The following is a 23,267-nucleotide window of genomic DNA, read 5'->3' as shown; positions in this document are numbered from 1 at the left end:
ACACCGTAGATAAAGAACCTGCTGGATTTCCTCTTGGTAAGATAACATCTTGTTATACTCTGGGGATCTCCCAAATAGCTCCATCTCCAATATTTATCCTATACTATCCTCAAATTGGCCACACACCGCTGTCCAAATATTATTTGCCGGCCACCCCCAGCTTCATCGAAGGGTGTGGCTCTTCCCACAGCAAATGCTCAAGTCCATGTTCAAGTTCCAAGGACAGGAAAAAAAAAAAACAACCTTAAAAGTTCTATCCCTTTGCTTAAAGATGAACTGTTCTCGTGGACAGATTAAGGTTCTAAAAACTGCCTCATCAAAACAACCTCTGAACTACTAGTTCTACACTGAGCTACTCCTGAGTCTGACCTAAAAGGGCAACTCACGGAGGACACGCTATAACAGGAATTAGGAAAACAAGAACCCATTAACTAAGCCCAGTTCTCCCCTGGTTAATATCTGTTGCCGTTGACAGAGACAATGTTTCAGAGCAAGGCCAGAGTGTAAAATGAAAGAGCCAGATTTTTAAATTCATTTAAAAAAAAAAAATTAAGTGTATCTGTCAGTGTAGTCCAGAAGGAGAGAGCAGGGACACAGCACTGGCAGGAACCTCAAATTCCTGACCAAACCCTCTTCCACACAATGCCTCCAGAAAGAAAGGAACCCAGGGCGGGAGCCAGCCTGACGCTGGCGGACAGACAGGGCTGGCCTTGCAGGATGTCAGAACGCCAGGCGGCTGCAAGAGATACTGGGTGTTCACACACTCTCAGGCTGACTGTTTTGCTCTTCAGGTAATTAAACAAGGAAGCAGGGCTCTGGGTATGAGCCTGACCCTGAAGCTGGGGCTCCATGGTTCTGCATATCAACTTCCGCAAGAACTGCCCGGGGCATCAACAGAACATTCTCCTCTCACTCTCTCTCGTTTCCTTCTCCACCTCTTCCTAAAGCTGACCCAGAAACAAATCCTCCCTACAAAAACATCCATAGAAAGGTCTGAGTCTATTTGTAATAAAAACCTCTGTGCTGTTGCTGTTCCCGGTCACTACCCACCCCCCCCCCATTTTAAAAAGCCAAAAATTAACCTAATGCAGGAACTCCGTAAAAATTTATATATAGCAAATCGGTGCAAAACTGCTGTCTTAATTAAGATGGGTTATTCAAAGAAAATAATACCCAAATAATAACCCTGTTTTCTTTAGCCTGTGTGCTTGATTAAAGTGTAAATCTGCAAATCCAAAAAAAAAAAAAAAAAAGCTCCCCAAGAAACGATTTTGATAGTCCGGTTCACAAATTAAACATTTGTTGTGTTGTACAATTGTTATTTTCAGTTTTGGTAATGGGCATTATGGCAAGTAAATACCACCTATGATCTGGTTTAGTATGTTTCTTCAAAAATCTCAAACAAAACTATATTTGTATACAAAGAAAGTCACCATTAAAAATCAGGAATATAAAAAATATCCCTCAAAAGAAAGTGGTACACTTATACAAACACACACATACACACACACATTAAGCAATGATTACAATCACATAAATAATATATTCTTCCTTCATCTCAAAATCCATAGAGTAAAATATTGGCTGAAAGAGACAGAGACCAAAGGAGAGAGGAATACAAAAGCATGCCTGCTTGTCTGTGTTCAACACAAAGAACATTAAATGAAAACAACTGGCATGCTGCCAAATTCCTATAGAGGCAAAGAGATTCAAATAAATTGATTTCACGCATCACACTGACCTGGGATCAGTGTGCAGTGTTACAATAAGCTCAAAGCTCCATGTGGGGTAAAGCCCATTAATGCTATCAGACCCCTCAAACATGACCAAGAGAAACTAAATATAAATGCAGAAGCTCTCAAAAACCAGCAATTTTACTTGAGAAAATAACTTTTCTCTTTTCCTAATAAAGATAACCAATATTTAAGGGTGCACAGCACCATTTAAATTAACTTTAAAAAAAATCACTTTTTTAAAATACAAATGTAGCTACTGAGACCCATACAGCATCTACAAATTGGAACTTCATCAGTATGTCACCCCATGATATGAACACAAATACACACCACCCTGCAACAGAAGTTTCTTCTGTCATAATTGTCTCCCATGCTATTCCCCTTGCATTTTTAAGACAGCTAATGGATCTTTTTTTAATTATTATTTATGACAACTACTGGACCCTTCTTAGTATTTTCCTTTAGTGGCTTCTAAGAGCAAGCACTCCCCAGCTGTCCTAAATCCGCCCACGCCTCACAAAGGCAAGCATTACAGGAGACCAACTTCAAACCAGATCCTAGAGGACCAGGCGTTATGCCTAGTTTGGATATGCTTCAAAACAATGGGGGGAAACATAGCAGCGTTTTGCCTTTACCAGCTTCTAGCTAAGCTGGGGGCTGTCCCCTCGGCATCATTCCCACTTCCCTGCTCCCCCGAACCCCACAGATCAGTCTCCTCGTGACCCTCCCCCCCCACCCCTCTCACCCCCCCGCACAAACTCAACACACAGACCAGACTCTCTGGCGCCACCTCAGGCCGTTCTCACTTAGAGCCCCAACTGTTCAACCTCACATAGTTCTTTACTTTTCCTGTCTCCAAATTACAACCCCAGGAACCCAATGGATTCCAGGTGTTCGCAAATTTAAAGTATATGATTTCTGTTCTTCTTCACTTCTTAGGTCAACTGGAGTCTGAACCTTCTATTTCTATATACCCATTACCATTACAAAAAGGAAGGAAAAAAACTAGAAGAAAAAGTGTCAATTGCCACATAAAAAAGAACACCCAATAGCTACCCCAACAGTTATAAAATATATAAAATATATATAAATAGTGTGTGTGTGTGTACACCCATCATTTTTTTTAAGGATGTATGCACACACACAGATAGGAAAGACAAAGAACTCAGCATGGCTAGATGCTATCCAGTGTTTGCATAGGATAACAAATAAAATGCATTCAGTCATTTTAAAATGTGTGTCTTTGTCATGCATTTTTGCTTTCAATATGGACCCTCCATGCTGCCAAGGTTCAGAGCCAGCGGGTCCCAGACAGAACCCATGCAACCACAGGAAGATATGACTGTAACAGGCTGGGGGAGGGTGAAGACCAGGACCCTCTGGATCTGCAACATACGTTCAAGTTTTTCAACCCAACGGCCTTTGCAATTTGTAATCTGCACCTTAGGTGATTTTATCATATTATTAAGAGCCCCCATACAGACACATGAGGCAAAAATTGGTTATATCCTCTTTTAAAACAAGTGCTTTCTTCTGATGGAAGATGAAAAGGAACAAATTCCCCAGCAGGGGTTGCTGGTGTTGTTGTTGTTACTATTATTATTACTAGTTTCCTTTAGGACACGGACCCCTTTCTTTCTATTTTTAGACTTCAGAAGTCTAATCAACCAAGATGTGAGTTCACAAAAAATTAATTTTTAGTAACAATATTACATGAGCTAAGAAGATAGAGCAGAGAGATGGCTCGACTACTTAATATAACTGAATTCCTTGCCTTCTCTCTTGACTCTGTCTCTAATTACTGGAAAAGATCATCCTAAGATGAAGAATGAAAGGGAATGGGAATGAAAGGAAGAGAAACACAGAGGAACTAAATCACCATTTAGGCTACCTCAAAGGATTCTGTAATTACACGGAAAATTATTTCATTTTCTATGGTCTTTCAAAAACAAAAACAAAAACACTCTCATTTGCCAACACCTTCTTGGAAACTTACAGAACAAGCCACTAAGTATTTGTAGGAATTCCAAGAGTAGATACTGTGGGGTGGGCACCAGCAGCAATACTTCCAGAACCATGGCCACAGATGGTAAATATTTTGCTACCTCTCTTTTCCATGTAGTCAGTCAGGCAGGCAGTCAAAGAACTTCAAACATCCCTTCCCAATCACTCGAGTGCCAACCAGTATTACACAACATCTGTGTTAACTCTCAACTTTTTCCTGGCACCGTTTATCTTCAATCGTCTGCACTTCTGCACAAGCCCACTAACCCGAAAACTGAGCTGGCTACAGGAGGCATCAACTCTCTGGAACCCATAATTCAGGGTTCTCCTTAATTTTGAAATGTTGCAGGCTTTAAGAAGTCCCTTGCCAAATGGTAATAACATACTTAGTTGAGAGTTGCTGTTTTCCTACAGTTAGTTTTTTTTTTTTTTTTAATGTGCCCATGGACATGAATTCTGCTTAGGAAGTAACATTCACCTAAAAGTTAAAAAAAAAAAAAATCTAAATCAATCAGAAGAAATAATAAATTGAAAAGCACTTTCTTCCCCCTCTTTAGTCAACAAACTGTTTCAGAACACACCATCTCAAGTTACAATAAACACAGAAATCATGGCATAGCTTTTACTCTTTAACTCCAAGTATTGCTCAGCTTATAACAGATGTATTATGAAACATGGCAAGAAGCACTGCAACAAGAAGAGGGTGGGAAAGAAATTTGGTACTTGATCATTTGAGATCTTGAGACCCAAAGCTATCAAACAAGGGCTCCCACAGCCAGGCTGATAGATCCCCACCCAATCCCACACCCGAAGACTTCAAAGACATTTTTTTAAAATACAGAATACAAATTCTTTATTAACAGGCACTAGAAGAAATAAAAAGAAAAAATCTCACAATTATAATTTATTGGGAAAACAATAAATTTCTTTTTTTTAAGTAAATGGCAAAATCAAAATATTTGTCTGTTCCTTACCTTGACAATATTCAAAGTTCCCTTTTTTCCGGCAGTCACCTATTACTAAACTCAGTGCTCTCCAAGTGTTTCTTTTGACAGATATCATTCTCCACCAATCGCTCTGCTAATTTCCTCTCTCCTTTTCTGACTGGGACAGATATTATGTTCACCAGCCCAGAGATCAATCTTTTCTATTGACAACAACAAAGGGAAAAAAAATGCATATATCACAACCAGTCTGAAGTATCATACCCGTCCACTTACACGATAATACTAGACCAGTTTTGTTTTGTTTGTATTAAGAAACAGACACAAACTCTTCTAAATTTTCGAAGAATCCAAGACAATCCCCATGTTCTCAGTTCCTATAAGGACATGCTCTAAAGGACTCTTAATTCTCCAGTCATCTGACTCAAAGCTAGACACATTCTGAACCTGACAACTCCTTTTCCTTTAAATCGGTTTAAAACATATGCACATCAATACCTTAAAAGAATGTGTTAGCTTTTACCTTGTTCAAAAAAAAAATTAATCTGTCAGCTATTATGTTTTCTTTAGAAAATGCTTTGAAACATTACGTTTATTTTATTGTATGGAATTTTACATGCAAATTAAATTCTATTTCAAAACAAAGTGGTATCCATAGTGCTTCACCATTCTGAAATTTAAACATTGCCATTATTAGCTAAAAGAGTCTGTTTTACAACTGCTAATAGTCACAAATAATCTATGGAGTCAACTAGTTTTAAAATACTAGTAACAACAATTATTGGTGAATCATTTTACCAAATCAACAAACTTCTTCTACTTTCTCTTTTTCTCTAAAGAAATCCAAATTTTCTCATTTTTCCTGCTAGATTTGGCAGCTTTAGAATTCATTCATTCATCCATTCTCAAATACTTATTGAGTGCCTATTACTCACTCACTATTACTACAACTATGTGTAGAAAAAGGTATCACTATTTAATTCTAATAGTTTATGAACTATAACTCAAGTACAATCATATGCACATAAGGGAGGAACTCCGTAAATGTAAAGGAATAAAGATTTATAAAAGCAGTCTCAAAAAGTATTACTGAAGCTGTTGCTATTATTTTTTTAAGGAGCCAAAGTACTCCCTAGAAATTAAAATTGGTGAATATACTCTGATGTATATAAACAAGCAAATTTTACTTAAAAAATAAAAAATCAATGTCCTTTATAGGCCACATTATGATTCTGTATCATGCAATCAGTTGTTCCTTATTTCTTATGGTAAAAATTAAACATTTAGGAAAAATACAGTAGTAGGCATTTCTTAGCTGAGATTGCCTTGAGACTCAGCAAAGATCACTAAAGACAATCAGCTGAAACTTGTGAACATTACCAGGTAACCTAATAAATGATAAAGCAAAGATTTCAGTAAGAAAATGACCAAAATACATGGATATGTGTACACGTATGTAAACAGTCAAATACCAGAGGTGAGGTGGGGTGCAAGGGAGGGAGACTGAAAGTAAATACATCTAGATGTCAAACGATTATTTCTGGAAGATGGAAATAGGGGTAATTTTCTACACAATCCTATTTCCAATGTTTCTATACTAAGGTAAAAACATTTTATAAATAGAGAATAAACAAATATTATGGGGAAAAGGAGAAAATAGAAATTTTTTTCGATGCAATGATATTTTGTAATATTTTGTGCTTCAGCAACCACCAACAAAAGACATCAGAGAAACGGATAAAAGTGGATCTTGCCAGTGTGGGCCATAGTTAATGTCTCCACTGAACAAATGAAAGCGGCAAAGCACATACAAATCCCCTAGAGTCTGTTTCTTCCTTCTCAGGGCTGCTAAATAGCACCTAATGTCTAGATTTATTAATAAAAAAGGTGTAGAAGATCTGTTTTGAGGCACATAAAATTACAATGTGGATAAACTTCCTTTGAAAGATAAATTTCTCAATTATAAATGATTCCCCCTCCCCCATGCAGAATATATTGTTTCACTTTTTAATTTGTGTCTATTTTAATCAGAGCATGCTGAAGCGAAAGGAGAAAAGCTGGCAGGAAGGTAGTGTTACAAAATATTTTAAATGTGCATGTTTATAAATTCTTAAATGTTAACATGGCATAGAAATACACATTCAAATAATATACAATGCGAACCTAAAGTTACCCATGAGGATTTTCCCCACTTAACTAGTTTACATATGAAACACTGTATCACAACCAATAGAGTGACCCCCCCCAAAAAACAGAAGCTAGTATTTAATTTTTTTTAAATAATGACTTTGGAGTATTAAGTTTGTGTTTTATACATCCCACACATTACAAAATGAAATAATAATAAAATAAGTAATGGTACTGGACACTATAAAATACACACCCAGATAGCAGTGATACATATCCCACACTAAAGTCTGTATCCCCCCACAAATGACAGTAATATGTCTCTCTCTTTAATAATTGCTTTGTTCGGATCCTCAGCTCTCCAGTTTGTTAAACACCATGATGAGGGGAACATACACCGAGAAAAGTTTAAAAGCTAAACTCCACCAAGGGTAGAATACCTCAAACAATTTGTAGTTCTACAAGAGTGTTATTAAAAAGGCTCAACATGTTGTATTACCATGGAAATTGTGGAAAACATACATTCCCAAACAAATATTACTTTTTCTCAATGGTATGAAGTAATGAAAACCACATGTGTAAATCTGCGATCCGTGCAGTAGTTCAAGCTGCCGCTAATAGAAAATACAGAAAGTGAACTCTGCTATATAAAGGATTCTTGTTACAGAAATATAATGTGAAAACCAGATGCAGGCAGAAAACCTTAATCACAGATGGGAATGTAATCACTGGCATACAGAATACTTTTTTGATCAATCTTAACCATATGCACAATGTATTTATTTTCTAAGGAATGCAATAACTTGAGAGAACCTTCTATTTGAATTCAGTTAACCTCATATTTATAATGCTTTTATCTTACTCCCCCATCCCTTCAATGTGTACACAGAGCCAAGGTTTTAAAAGGAAGAGTTGCTAGCCTTGGCAAATCATTCTTGTATCAGTTTATCTTTCAAAAATTTAATAGGATGTAAAGACTACACACATCAGAATCAACCTCAAAAGAGACCAAGTGCAGTCCCCCATTAGAGTTTCTCAGGCCCCGCCAGGAATCCCTCCACTGCCTAAACACATTTCTCTAGAGAATCAGGTCAACATTTGGAGTAATTTTTCCTTTGGTCAATAATATGCATATAGTTATTCCACAAATGAACCTTTTTAAACACACTTCTTTATCAACCTGGATTGAATCAGACCTTAACTTTTCTCTTTCCTTTCATAAAAACATTTTATAGCAATAAAGATTGCTCCATTACATTAATAAAAATACAATTAGTTTTGTATTCCGAGGGGAACCATCACAAAAGGAACCTGTTACATCATATCTGACTTAGAAAAGATTATCTTAATAAGTACTGTCCCTGACACTGGATTGGAGCTTACCTTTGTCAAAGCCTCCATGATCTCATTGGTAGGACAATCCTGCTTCATCCCCCTGATCCGAAGTAGTGAACCAAGCACCACGTATGCCACACTTTAGGACACTCAATTTCCAACAGGAAGTGATTGGGATGTTATGTTATTTGGGTGTCCCTCATCATAGGTCACATGAACTCAACTTCAATATCCCAGTTACACAAGCTTCCTTAAGCTTCCATGACAAATTCATCCAGATTCTCCTCCTCTCTCCTAACTACTCATCCCCTGATACACCCACAGAAACACACAGTCCTCAGTCTTGTGCCATTCAGGTGTTCAAGACCCTCCATAATTTGGCACTAAGCTACATTTTCAGCCTCTGTTCCAACCACGCCCTTCCAGGATGGAGTTCTTTGCGGATAACACCCCACCCCCCACAGAATGCATCATCTCATCTTTATCGCTTTGTCCATCAACCTCAGGCCTCTTCCTCAGACTGCTGCATGCCCAGCTCCTTCTCAGACTCAGGTTTCATTTAAGTATAACCTTCTCAGAGTTGATTTTCCAGCCACCCAAAACAAAGTCTCACCAACACCACCAGCACCCTCATCATTCTAACACTGATGTTCAACTGTCATCATTGTATTTAACACCATGTGGAATAACCTTATTAACATCTTTATTGTCTGTCTCCCTCCCCCATCCCTAAACTGTGAGCTCTAAGAGAGCAGTGGTCTTGTCTGTTTTGCTCATGATTCTATCCCCCATACTTAAAACTGTATCTGGCACATAGTAGTAGCCCAAAGAAAAAGAATAAAACAAATGAAATCCACCTACTGAAATGCTATAAAGCCCGACTCAATCACTGTGGTCTTCATAGACCTTTCCCTGACCACTCCTGGGTCCATGATCACTTTCTCTTCTTTAAATTGATGGCATTTATGATCCAAATCAGGCTGAGCAGCCTTTCCCTGCCAGACATTGTTCACCCAAGCCCCTTCCCACCAGTACTGTACATACCTAAGCCTATATGGGAACCACCTAGGGCATCCTGGGCTGTGAGGGACACCATGATTAAGAACTGCAGCCTAAGTCCACACAACCTACAGGAGTAAATGCACTGCAGTGGTTTTTACACATAGGCTCATCTCCTAACTGTGTTTAGCGATTGAGTTTCCTGTTTTAAGAAAATGATCTTACCTTAGTCTCTCTTGTTATGCCTTCAGACCTACCCTGATGCACTTTACTCATTCTATTACAAGGGCCACAAGGGAAGGGGGCCATGTTTATTCAACGGTCTTCATAGCCAGCGCCTAGCACAGTGCCTGGCTCACAGAAGGTGTGCACTCAGCAGTTACTAAATAAATGATAAATACTATCTAGTCTTTCTTCAAGCCCTTTTCTCTAACAGTGATAAAGCATTATTTTAGAATCCTTCAAATACTACTTTATGGAATAAATTAATCAGAAGGCAGGTGTATGATTTGTTTTTAGCGTCAAATCGGCAATGCAAGATGACCCATGAGTTAACCAACCAGGGAATTTTAAATAGAAAGCAGGTCTTAAATACCTCCTCTCTGTTACAGATATAATTTAATTTCCAATAAAACAAAATATCCTAAAATGACTGTGGCCTACACATACTAACCACTTAAGAGTCCACTGCATGCATGTTCTGGCGGGCTGGAATCTCAGCTTTTATACTTACTTATCAGCTATTTGACCTTGGACAAGTCACTTAACCTCTCTAAGCTTCAGATGTAAATCTCTAAAGTAGGATAGTAATACCTAACTTACCAGGATGATATGAAGATAAGAGAGAATACTTATCAAGTGTCTATCTTAGGGCCCCTAGTGCAAGCACTGTTTTATCCCATGGGCTCAGAGCCTATCATCGGATAGTAGAAAGCTGGTAATGCCTATTCTAATATTATGGTTTAAAGCATTAAAATAAAAGCATTAGATCACTACTCAAAAATGACCTAGTACAATAATTTTTCCTTTTTGAAAGTCACTACTGTACGAATAGTGATAAAAATATTTATGATCAGTCAACAGTTCCAAAATATGTGGAACTAAACCACAGGTCCTAAAACATTTTGCAGTAAAAAGGAAAAAATACCACAAACTAATGTTTTGTGATTTAATTTTTTTTTTTTTAACTCCTCTAATTTCATCTGTGGCAGATCATCTCTGGGGGATAAGAGAAGAGAGAATCAATTATTTCCAAAGACTGATTTCTCCAAATAAAGGCATCTATTCCATGCTGGCAACTTTCACGTGAAAGAAAAATGGAACTTAGAAAAGTGTCTGCGTTCATGGCAGATGGTCACACATCGCAGAAAGGAGGTGTACAATCGTCCTGTGGCAGACATGGTCTGGCTGCTGCCGCTCCTCATCAGTTAACATCTCTCTCCCCGCCCTTTTCTGCCTACTGCACCCCCCACCCTGCCTCAGAAACTTACAAAACTGTGGTATTTTTTATATTCTAAACAGTAACTTTTCTTAGTAACAAGTCTTGATAATTTTCCATTTTAACTTTAGTATAATTCCCACCTGCAGTCTGTGTGGTTGGCCCTGTTCATGGGCGAAATTCCTAGGTGGTAGGATTTGAAGACTTCAGGAGAGTGGTACTGAGTTCTAGAACAGAGAAGCCTGGGAGTCAGAGAACCTAGGTCGGGACCTTGCCCCAGCACACATGCAGAGTGACCTCCGGCAAGCAATGAAGCCTTTCCGAGTGATTTACAAAAAGAGTTCCCTTCCAGGTGAGGTTTAATTGAGACAATATGTGAACCTCACTCCGAGAAGACCTCCAATATGCCTCCTCCCCATGCATATCTGTCCAAAACTGCTCCACCACCTTCGTTGAGAAACTGAAGTCTGCTCTTCTGAAATGATCTTGTCCAATGGAAATGTGAGCTGGAAGGAGAAAATGACACTTTTCACTCACTTCCACATTCGGAGTCCCAGAATTGTGGGGGGCAATGGATCTGTCATACTACCCAGTACCTTCCCTGGTTCTAAGGCGAGTTCATCAAGCAGCAGAGAAGTTGGGATCTCATACAATGACAGGGATCAGACCAGAAAACAGACCTGGGCCACCAAAGGACAGAAGACAGCCCCTGGCAACTAAGGGATAACCTAGGGGCATCTGGGAGAGGAGAAGCTGGGAGCCACTAACATGGTTTTTAGCCCTGTTGGGCCCCTGATCAAAGGACAGTTCCAGCTCATAAATGTCTATACACACAATATTTTCCTTACAATTTCAAGGGAGCTCATCCTTTACAAAAAGCACATTTGTGAACTTCAGGGTAAAGAAGTAAAATAAAACATGTAGAGATGTGCATATATGAATATGCAAGTGATCTGACCCCTTCACAGTTTGCCTGGAGCTGATGGTGCACCTGGGGTTCATTTTGTTTTGTTTTGGTTTTTTGGTTGCTGAAACTTACAAGCCAAACTGTAGCGGCAATAAATTGTACTTTCTATGGTAAGAGAACACAATGAAAGGGAACATCAAACAGGGCCAGACTCTCCATTAAGTATTTGCTGAATGAAGGTGACAGAGCAGGAACATCCAGAGAGAAGAGAAGGTCCTACAGGGGGTTTCTAGAAGAGTGGTAGGCAGTTCCAGAGTGGTCAGGTCCAAGTCTAAGAATAAGCGAGACTTTATTAATGGTTACACTCCATACATATCACCTCATGGAATTCTCATGACAGCCTTATGAGGTCATGCCATGATTATCCAGATGAGAATTAGTTCCAGATGAACAGGGGGAGTAGAAGCAGATTCAACAAGTAGTACAGTACTTGGGAGTTAGGCCCCTTCCCCTCTACACTCCACACTGTCTTTGGCAGGGAAAAGAGAAGCATCACTTTGTCCCCAAAGGGCAGAGTCCCAGAACCAGTCAGTCCCAGCCTGATACTGCAGTCTCTAACTTTACAGTGAGTGAAACAGGTACAAGATTTACAAAAGGCTCAGAGGACCAAGGGGACATACAAGTCTCCTTCCAACCACCAAGACCCGGCCCCCACTTTCTTCCCCAAAGTAACTACTACGGTCAGATGCTTGTACATATCTCCACAAGTAGAAATGTATGTATACTTTTCTGGACAAATGTAGCATACTGTACAAACTGTTCTGCTCCCTGCCTCTCCCATTTCATCATATATCTCAGGAATTATTCCATATCAACACATATAAATTGGTCTCATTCTTTTAAACACTATAAAATGATTTTTATGCTGAGGTCCTTTTTTGACTGCCTATGATTAATTCTTATCAAGCACAACTGACAACAGAGGAAAACAGTCTTAAAACATTCCATTCTGACAGATTTTATAACAAAACCACAAACTCCAAATTTGGTTAAATTTCAAAAAGTAGAAAAGAAAAAAAAAGGGGGGGACACCTGGGTGGCTCAGTCAGTTAAGACTCTGACTCCTGATTGTGGCTCAGGTCATGATCTCGGAGTCCTGAGATCAGGCAGGCATCGGGCTCCCTGCTGGTCAGGGAGTCTGCTTCTCCCTCTTCCCCTCTCCCTCTACCCAACCCAACTCGTGCACGCGCATGCAACTCTCCCTCTCTCTAAATAAATTAAATCTTAAAAAAAAAAAAAAGATTCTCACCCTGTCCTTCTGCCCCTCCCCAGTCAAATCAATCAAGTAAAAAGGAACCACCAGGGTGTTCTCAAATTAAATGATACTGGACAAAACAAGGCGAAATACCCTGAAATAATATTATCTAGATGAAGGAGACCTAAAAGTCCCCAAACTGGTAGATTGTTGTTGTTGTTTTTTTCAATAACTAAAATCGCTTAAATAGGGGAGATGATTAGCAAGCAACTTACTCATAAAGATTTAATGCTGTCCTTTAACATATAAAAGGGATTCCTTTACTTTTCTAATAGGAGGCCTCTATTTTTAAAAAATCATGGTCCCTTATATAGGCAGTATTTTGTTTACCATGGGCTGACAGTAAAATAAATCAAAAGAAGTTTCCAATAACTCAACATTTTTGTGCTTTTATTTTCATTTTTGTTCTTTTAAAGTATATTTGAAAAACATCATTGCAATGAAAGTATATGGTCTACAGACAACATTTGGCGTAACTCATGAATGACTGTGGGTTCAAAGGCCCCTTGAAATAACTCTCACTCCCCCTCCCCACAAAGTCTGGGACACACTGGTTTATAAGCACACCTCAGCTCTTTAATTAGCTCCTCCTGACTCCTTACTCTCTGTTCCCTGCCTTCTCTCCTCTCTATGATGTTAGGATTGAAAGAAGTTTCATAAATTATCCCGTAAATAAAAGTTCAGTGTCTGAAAAATGCAAAATAGGCTGCTCTGGTAGAAAGTTAAGGGTCAGACCCAGCCCACCTGACCACTTTCTATTCCCCCACCGTGGCCCAGAGGTACCTACAGAAAAGGAAGGAATCTCAGAACAGGTTAAAATTCACGCAAGAAGCTAAATCATATAAGGCAGCCACATCCCAGAGAGATCAATAAAAATCCTCCATGCAACAACTACTCTTTAAGGAACACCTACCACTTGACAGCCCTATCACCATTTTCCAAAAGTAGCTAGACCACAGGAATCCCTGGGGCATGGATATACAAATGGGCTCTGAGGCTTCTTTCTGGAGGCTGTGCTTCTGAGTCACATGGGACTCTGGGTCTATGAGGAGTAAGGAAGCTGCTCCTTAAACGTCCGAAGCGATTCTAAGTTCTTGCAAGCTAGGGGCGCCCGGGTGGCTCAGTTGGTTAAGCATCCAACTCTTGATTTCTTCTTGGGTCTCAGGGTAGTGGGATGGAGCCTGACATCGGGCTCTGTGCTCACTGGGGAGTCTGCGTGAGATTCTCTCTCTGCTCCAGCCCCCCTCATGTGAGCTCACATGCTCTCTCTCTCTCTCTCACAAATAAATAGATCTTTTAAAAAATAAATTAAAAAATTCTGGCAAACCAAGTGCATTGGACACCCACTCCAAGTTGTCAACTCTGCTTCCCTAAACTCACCCTATATCCAAGTTCTAATTATTATTCCTTTGCCATGCCTTTCACATCTGCCTCTCCCTTTCCCTCCCACAAACCCAATCCTGGTCATCCTGTTGCAGTATCTAAAACCTAAGCTGCTGCCACAAGCTTCCTGCTTGGCCTTGGCTTCCAGTCATCCCCCCATTCCGACCCATCTGACTGATCACAATCAAACCAACTCTTGAGAAACATGGCTTTAATTGGATCCATATGGGGTTTCCCCTTGTCTAGCACAACTTTTTTTGTTTTTACCTTGGTTTTATTGAGATCTATTTCACCATGGTATCCTTTCTCCAAAAGAAGTCCAACTAGAAAATCTAATATATAAAGCAATTTGTCATAAAAGCAGAACTATTCTGGCTCCCCAGTGCTAAGACCAATGAACGGGTGTGAACCCAGGCCAGGCACCCTTCATGCCCAGTCCCACCCTGAGGGGTCCCATAGGACAGAGTTTTAAAAACTTCTGGCTGCCTCAGAAGTTAAAGGTTAAATCAAAATGCTTCATATCCAAGACACTGAGGATCTTCCTGCTTATTTGCCAATAATCACCCATGGGTCCTTTTTGATACAGCCACATTCTTCAATTTATTCTCTCTCCAACCCCACTCACCCTACCCCAACAGTCCTCCGAAAGCCTCTTCCACATCTGGCTTTCTGCACTCCACATTTCTACTTTATAACTGCCCACAAGCCCATTATAATAACTTAACTTTGATAAATCCTGTCTTAAGACAAGCTGAAATTCCAACTCACTCCCCCCTCTAAAAATCTAATTTACTATACCATTTAATTGGTTAAGCCATTAAGCCTCACCTCACCAGCTTATGTAGCAATTTTATTCGTCCTGAGTGAGTTTATCATTCAGTGGGAATTAAGTACACACAGAATTATATGTATACCCACTATACGTATACAGTATATGTGTATGCAAACCTACTACCTAGTCCATGTCTCCGTCTTAACACACTGCTTTACACATAGGAGATATTCATTAAATACTTATTAATTTATTAATTTACTTCTGATGGACAGCCAAGAGTAAAAATTTTTCTTTCAGATACTCAAAAAAGGGTCATTACCAGGACTACCCAAAGAGCATAGGCTTTTCTTTAAAAATAGGAAAATTGGGTTTAATGGATTGTTCATTTTACTGCTCTTCATTTATATTGTTCTATGATATTTTACACCCGCTCCCTCTAGCGAACTCAAAGCTTGCCTTGGACAACTCAGTGGAGACGGTCACATTTATTTAGACCTGAACAGACCTACCTATCCTTATTTAAACAAAAGGATGTGAATTCATTGTCCACGTTTGTTTCCCATCAGAGGTCAAATGTGGATCTCATCTCTAAATAAATCTAGCTCGAGAGGAGAATGAAAATGTGTGACAGGTAGGCAAAGGGGTTAGGTGGGAAAGAATACTTGTCTGACACATGATAAAAGTTACAGAATCCTAACAGTCACTTAAAAAGAACGCTTTCACGGGAAAGAAGGATTACTATGTCAGTCTGATAAACACCACAGTTCCAGTCCCAATATCATCTGCTGTTCTTCCCAGCTGTGTTTGCTCATCACTGTGTACATAACATATGCATAGATTCAGAAAATAAACTAGCAGTCTTTCATGACCTGTCTTACAGCTCACATCTTCCTAGATCTTGAGGTCAGGGAAAGGAGTACAGTACATCTAGTTTTAACCATGAAGGCCAACCCACTTTCTAAGACATTGTCTTCAGAGCACAACTTGCACCATGCTTACGACAACCACTGGGGGATGACTTTCCAACTACGGATATTCTCTTTGCCACGGGATGTGCGTTTGAAATGCTCTCTGTAATGCTGCTGTGCTGGTTCCCCGCCCCCCCCCCCCAACTCCACACCAGCATCTGCAGGTACCATGCCCTATCTACTTTCCTAATATCTCTTGTATTTCCTCCTTGAGTATCCCCAGGGGCACTCCCCAAAAGTCTAGTGGAAGGGACTTCCCAAACACTCTTTATAACAGCATCAGACAGATCGTTTTCTCCCTGAGTGCTCTGCCCATTGCCTCTAGCTCATCGCTGCTCTGGCTTGGCTTCCTCTCATATTATCAGTGCCTACCTAGCTCTTGAACTTCTTTAGACAAACTGCCATTACATCTCAGGGGATCTTCTAATTTCTCTGAAGCAATATTCAATACAGTCAAGTTAAGTACCAACTAAGAGCTCACTGCATACATACTTTGAAGACATTCTCCTTGGTGGCAAAAAACAAGAACCACTTCAATTTGGCCTCTCACGGTCCTTGACTGCCAACACACACATCTTCTACAACCTATGAAGCAACAGTAATTCCTGTGGCTTCCATTTGTAGTGACAGATGAAAATAACACTACTTCCAAGTCCTGCCAATTGCAGATAGTCCTAGTCAACAGCAGAAGTTTCTACTACCATCTTGGATGATGACAAGGTGCTCTCCTTGGTCAAATCAGAAGTATAAGAATGCCATTGCCTCTAAGTTCTAAAGAAGTCCAGCTCTATGTCATTATTAACAATTTCACAAATTAGGATTAAACTTCCAAATAATGTCTAAACTGTGTACAAACTAAAGTATGAAATCAAAGTGTTACTGGTAATAATTGGGCTTTTAAAATCAATAGCAGACTATTTCTTCAGACAGTGCAATAGGACAATTTCAGTCTTTCTTACTTAAAAACTGATTCCTCACCAAATGATAATGTGTCCTTGTTCATTTAAATAAGCTGTTACTTACCAAGCTCTCTCCAAAAAATGGCTTAAAGAGGCCATTTTCTAAATTTCCAAGTGACTTACGTCCAAACCTTGAGAGAATGGGGTAGGGCGAATGCCTAGGAAGCACAACCAAACCCCACCATGCTTTAGCTTCTAGTCCCTCACCCCTGCCTCCAAGCACCAAGTTGTTGTCGAGCAACCATGAGATGAAAGCATAAGGACTATTTTCCTTGACCAAAACCTGAAATTTTTAGTTCCTTCTCACTGCATAAACACACTCATGCCTTCTTCATTCACCTTTTAAAAAGGTATAACTAAAATTTCAGACAGTCATCGAAGATCCAGGATGGCTGTGGAAAAAATGGCTCCCTGTTCTCAATGCCACTTCTTTATAATGGAGAAGAGTAAGGAGATAATGATGTTCTATACTGGTTCTATTTCCCAGTCATATGGAGACTAGGAGTGCCCCCGCCCCCACCCGCTCAGAATTAAAAATTAAGGATTTTTTTTTTCATTCACCTAACCATGGGAAGTTCTTGAAAGCCTACTCCCAGCATCACACAGAGACTCATACATATGAGAGTTGAGAAACCCAAGGATCACTGAATCTCCCTTCATTTCACTTCTGAAGAATTCACCAGAAGGGTGGCATGCATCCTGGGCCATGTAGCAAAACAGTGGCTGAACAGGAAAGGGAACCCCAGTTTACCCATTACTCTGGGGAATGCACACACACCGTGTCTTTCTTTTTACATTACATAACTACACCTCCAAGCTCCAAATGGTGCAGAATCCCTCTCCTCCTAAGAAATGACCAGGAAGTTGGACTTGGCTGAATTGGGAGATGTAGAGATCAAAATAACAGCATGACCAACTGAGTTGAGGGACACTGGGCGGAAGACAACTCGAGAGTGCCAAATGAGATCAAAAAGGGAATAGCCTGATTCCTCATGGCTTCGATGTAGGGCAGGAAGGTGGTATTCTGATGAGGGAATAGAATTTAGTAATGGAAAAGCCGGGATTAGGAGGCTATAGACGGGCATACTCTTGGGTGTGTCCAAGGATGGCTGTCAGCTGTGATTCCTAGGCTGGGGCGAGGGCAAGAAGAAAACAATGGATGCACGGATCATGGCTGTTAAGGAGAATATTAAGCCAGGTATTCAGAAAATAAGCCTCTAATTATTCAAACTCGGGAACAAAGTAGGTAATTGAGTTGGGGAACACAAGGAAATCTCAGTTTTCCATAGTGAGGCAAAAGGCCAAGCCAGGAGAGCAACTACATGCAGTCTTCGAAATGAAGTGAAATGCTGCTTTATAATTTACTTAAAAATCAGCGATGACAACGTAGGGGAGGGTGAACTCCAGGCTCATAGTAGGTCTCCAATACGTGTCAGTTTCTCTTCTCTCTCCGAAGACAAACAACTAGGTGGCAGCCCTTGAAAGCCCAGAGCACACTCAGAAGTGGTCTATGACCCAGCTGTTAAAAGATTAATGAATCTAGTCAGTCAATCACATTCCCTAAGGCACTTAGAGGTGCTGAGATTGTGGGACAAATGGGAAATTTTTCCATTTGTGTGCTCATTCAACAAGATCTATATTCTCAAGGCCCTAGTCACCCAAATAGTGATTTGCTTTAGAGAGCCCGACCAATATGAAATCTCTAAAACAAACGCCTGCTTGATTCCCTCATGGACTGCATTGTGAGGTAATCTCAATTAGAACTATCAAAGTAGGGGGGCGGTTTAAAAGTAGGTCTCTTACAGTCCCCTGAAAAGGTTAGTGGTTCTCAGCACCATTGACGGCTCAAACCTTCTTCAAACAGGAGGGTCTCATGCCTTAAACCTCAACCATGGGGCATTACTGCATCAGTGGTTCCCCTATCTGAGCCTGGACATCACTTTTTAAAGCCAAGAACATTGTGAAGAGTCGCAAGAGGCTCCCCGTCCCCCCCCAACCCACCGCCCCAGCCGTTGCCGCCTTATAAAGTACTAAGGCATCCATGCTGAACGCAGCTTCAGCACAAAACAACTCATTAGAAGATCACATCCCAAAATGATGGGGCTGTCTCTGTGAAATAAACTTTTCTTACACCGATCTGTGATTCGGCACCATTTCTCGAGAATGGCAGAGTACTTGGTGCTGTGTCTCTGAAAGATATGCCAGCACAATATGTCACAATTTGGCTTCAAACTGGAAATTACGTTGCTTAAAAGCAGTATTCGTTGGCTGGTCACATACATGGGATCACAGGTACACACACTCACTACTGTTCTTCAAACTACCACTTCTTTTCAGTTGGTGGTGCAGAGGACACATTGCATGTGTTAATATCCAGCCTCCTCCTGTGTCCCAAGGTCTGTCTTCCCCTTAATCCATCCTGGAGATACTCTGAGTTTAGCTGTGCAGAGTGTGTCTGGCCATTCAAGTGTGAAGCCACAAAGCTACATAGCCTCCAATTGATCCTAAGCAATGACCACGTCTCAACCTGGACAACTTACTATAGCCACAAGTCAACCCAACAGCAATGTGGATAGAGTCAACATTGAACCCCATCCAAATTTCATCAGTCTTCTTTCTACCTTAATTCTCTATGCCCAGTTTTACATGGGTAGCAATGCCATTCATTTCCTTATTAAAGGGATGAAGTATTATTTTTATTACGATTATTTAAGATGTGTTGGAGTTTTCTTCTTCATTAATACTAGATGATTTACAAAGAACTTGTCTTTCCTAGAAATGTCACTAGTAAAATGCATCCAATTTTTCTCTAATGTGGTGCTTTCCCTGTCCATAAAACTTATTTGATTAGCAGTACTATAGAAGCTAAGGCTTTTGTATGCAGGCACTCAAGCATAATTTAATCATTTTATTTAAGCATGAAAAAAATTATTCTGAAAGCCCTGTTAGGTAAAATATCCCTGATTAGTTTAAACTTACATTTGCAGGTATATTAAAGGTGAAATAAATCACAGAATGCTCAGTATGCAACAGAATAGTGTTAACTTTGTTATAATAGTCAGCAGTAAGTTAAAAATTGTAGTATTAGAGAATGCAAGGAATAGCTATCTCGCCTTAAATAACTACATTTAAACAAATTATTTAAAAATAAATTTTGCTTTGTGAACCCTTTTTATATTACCAGGATTGTCACCTATGGAAACCTCTCCCATAGTCAAACAAGATGAGGTCCTAATTGCATAATACCATTTATCTGCGGAGGATAAAAGTGCCAACAAATGAAAATGCACATTAAGCAAGAGACTGTCAGAATAGAAAATTGTCTTTTTTTTATTTTTTTATTTTTTTTTTGTTTTTTTGTTTTTAAATAACCCACTCACACTAACAAAAGACTGCAGTAGCTTCCAAATTATAGGCTGTTATTTTTAGTGGAAGTAGTTCAATATTCATATTGGAGCAGATGTAGCAGTTTAACAAAACAGCTCTTCAAATCCTGCACAAATTGAAAACAGGAAAACTGATTGCATTTTCTCTTATCACTTTCCTTTTCTGAATTGACACTTTTGGCCTTCTGAAAATTTACACATGGCTTTCATCTCAACAGCACCTGCTGATCAAATAGAAACCTAACATTTTCATGAAAATGGTATAAAGGACTAGTTTTGTTCTAAACACTGCAAAGGGCATCAGTTGCCTACTTAATGGCAACAATTGCTGTGTATAAAGCATATTCATAATAGTTTTATATTTTCATTAAACTTTTTAAAAAATATGTTAAGTCCCTTCTGGGTTTGTTTTTCCCATACTCACTTTTGTATGACTCAAATTTCTTTGACTCAGTTCTGCCTAATACTTACTTGTATTATGCAAAGACTATGCAAAATGTATAAAAGGGACGATTATACTAAGAAGATAAGGACAATACTTACTATCTTCTCTGCCTCTGCTTGGAATATACACATGTTTATTTTTACATATTACTGTCTATGCACGTCTATGCGCATAAAATATATACATCCCATTTTTGTTTTCCGCCCACCAAAAGAAAACAAGAAACAAAAAAGTCAAAGTCAGGCTCTATTTTGGAAGGGGCCTTACACATTCTTTTTATCAGATAGAGCTTTAGCAGGTGCTTTAACGTTTGAGTACCCCAAACTTGGGAAGAACAGTTCTAACTAAAGATAAATCTTGAAAATGGGTATTCTTATATGTAACATGTGCAAGATTAACAGCTAGGATGCTTCTCAGACTTTTCAATAAAAGTGCTCCACAAATTTCTCCGTAACATCCAATTCTGGGTAAAATTAAAGATGCTCCTAAGACACGCTACCTGTCAGTTTCTTAGCCAAAAGAGCTATACCCCTTCTGAAGGATTCTGGGCTGTCCATTCCCATTCTGCCAGGGTGATAAGGTAACCTGAAGGCAGAAATGACATACAGTAATTTATGTGCCACTCTGACCAGTTGGTCTGTGAATTTCAGTGTTTCATCATGCTCACTGAGGCAACAGCAAACCTGAAATGTCAATATGTTCAGTCAATGGAAGTGAAATAATGGGACTCTATTGTCTTACCCAATCGATCTGCCGCTGTCAACAAGGAAACATGCCCCCCACCCAGGCTTTAAACAAATTTTAATTAGGCTTTTAGTTACTGGATCATATTTACCTATGAAAACACCTATCTTAATGATGTGTACGAGGCAAACAATAATTTTTTTCACTTTTATCCATTTTAAGAACATTACAAAGTTGACACTGTAATTTTCTGAAATACACTCATGAGTCAATAAAACATTTTTTTTTAACTCTTCTTTTTTTAAACCCACTCCAAGGAAAAAATTCCATGTTTCAAATCCAAAACACAACTCTACCCAACAGCGTCAGAATGATGTTTTTTTCTCTAAACCATGTTGAAACCATACTATCAAATTGATTAACTGCATATTAAAAGTAGTCTTCATTTGCTTTTCTCACTCATTCAAGTACCACCGTTAGCATCAGTTCAACACCCATTCAAAACAAGTCACACAAAACCCAACATGAATGATCAATTCCAAAAGCCACTACCCTTTCTGCTCAGTTTATCAATCCGAAACATAAGGGGTAAATGAAACTCATGTTAAAATAAGGGAGATGGTGCTGAGAAGGGCAGGGGGTGGGGGCTGAAGAGGAAAGAAGACCTTTCAGTCAATTTCGCATGGCCCTTCCCTGTACCAGGAAAGAGACAGGCTCACCTTAAAATAAAAATTAAAATAAACTAATCAAGTTGTTAAGCAGCTTTTTCTCTCCCCTCTTCATCTAAAGGCTTCAGCGTTCAGTCAATAAATAATCTATTGTTCCCCCTTTATCGAGTCTCTTTAAACCTATTCGGACTGGCAAAACTAAACCCAATTAAAGATAAGGCCCTCCGGTAATCTCACCTCGGTGAGTCCTGTCTGGATAGCAGAGGTGATGGGAGATAGCGTCCAGGCCAGGACTGATGCCTCCTCCTCACCCCGCACAACAAAAGGCAGATTTCTCTTTCTCCCTCTGCTAATCTTTAAATGTAAATTCTCTCCGCCAGCTAAGAGGAGCGACAGATAACATGTTACATCTTCACTTCTCCTGGTCTTATCGACTTCTGAATCATTTGGAAAGGGAGAGAGGGAAAGAGAAAAGCAGCTTCCCCACTCCCCCCACCCCCCCCCCACCCCTCCTTCCTCCCTGCTCGCCTCCCCTCCCCGTTCACGGAGATTACCTTCTGGCAAAGGAGCGCAGGAGAGGCGGCCGCAGCCGAGGCGGCACCCAGACCGCGGCTTTGTATTCATTAAACACACATCGGAGCTTATCAGAAGTAAAAGGCTTGTCAGGATGGCACATTGTGTGTGAGTGAGTGTGTGAGCGCGGGAGGGAGAGGAGAGAAGCCAACGTGCATCAGGGTGATTACAATATCAGCAGGGCCCAGATGGAGGCAGGAAAATAAACAGAGGGTGCGTGTGAGACGGAGCGCGAGAGGGAGGAAAAGTGGGAGAGGGAGAGAGGGAAGAGGCACAGGCTGCAGGGAAGAAACCAAAAGGGATGGAGGAGGTGGGGGCTCGGGCCCCAGGATGGGGGCAGCAAGTGGGCGCGAGGGACCCCAAAGCTGGCCGAGGGTTGCTTACATCCCCCAAACTGCCCCTCCTCCAAGAAAAGGGGAGGAATCCAGACTAGCCAACTGCAGTTCCCCATTCCGGGGCCAGACTGAACATTTTGGAGGTGCTGTCAAGGTCAGAAGGGATCAAGAGCTCCCTTTTTGGCAGAGCATAACAATGAGACATTCACCATCTCACCTCCAGCCGAATTGCCACAATTTGCAAAACAAACCCATTTGAGCCCTCACAGCTGTTGCGCAGTCTTCC

The 23,267-nt window shown here is 40.1% G+C and overlaps 1 protein-coding gene across 1 annotated transcript in view; it reads right to left on the bottom strand.

Moving 5' to 3' along the window:
- RUNX1T1 (RUNX1 partner transcriptional co-repressor 1) overlaps positions 1 to 4,802 on the bottom strand; it is a 109,420-nt gene extending 104,618 nt beyond the window's left edge. Inside the window, exon 1 of the mRNA XM_088023123.1 lies at positions 4,715 to 4,802. Within this exon, the coding sequence (XP_087879249.1) occupies positions 4,715 to 4,802 (88 nt within the window). The remainder of the gene's footprint in view (positions 1 to 4,714) is intronic.
- Between the last annotated feature and the right edge of the window lie 18,465 nt (positions 4,803 to 23,267).

Source organism: Eumetopias jubatus, unplaced genomic scaffold, assembly GCF_037043125.1.
Source record: "Eumetopias jubatus isolate StellerSeaLion01/CBP00866 unplaced genomic scaffold, mEumJub1_p1.0 scaffold_4, whole genome shotgun sequence".
Lineage (NCBI taxonomy): Eukaryota > Metazoa > Chordata > Mammalia > Carnivora > Otariidae > Eumetopias > Eumetopias jubatus.
This window is presented reverse-complemented; position numbering and strand designations above follow the sequence as displayed.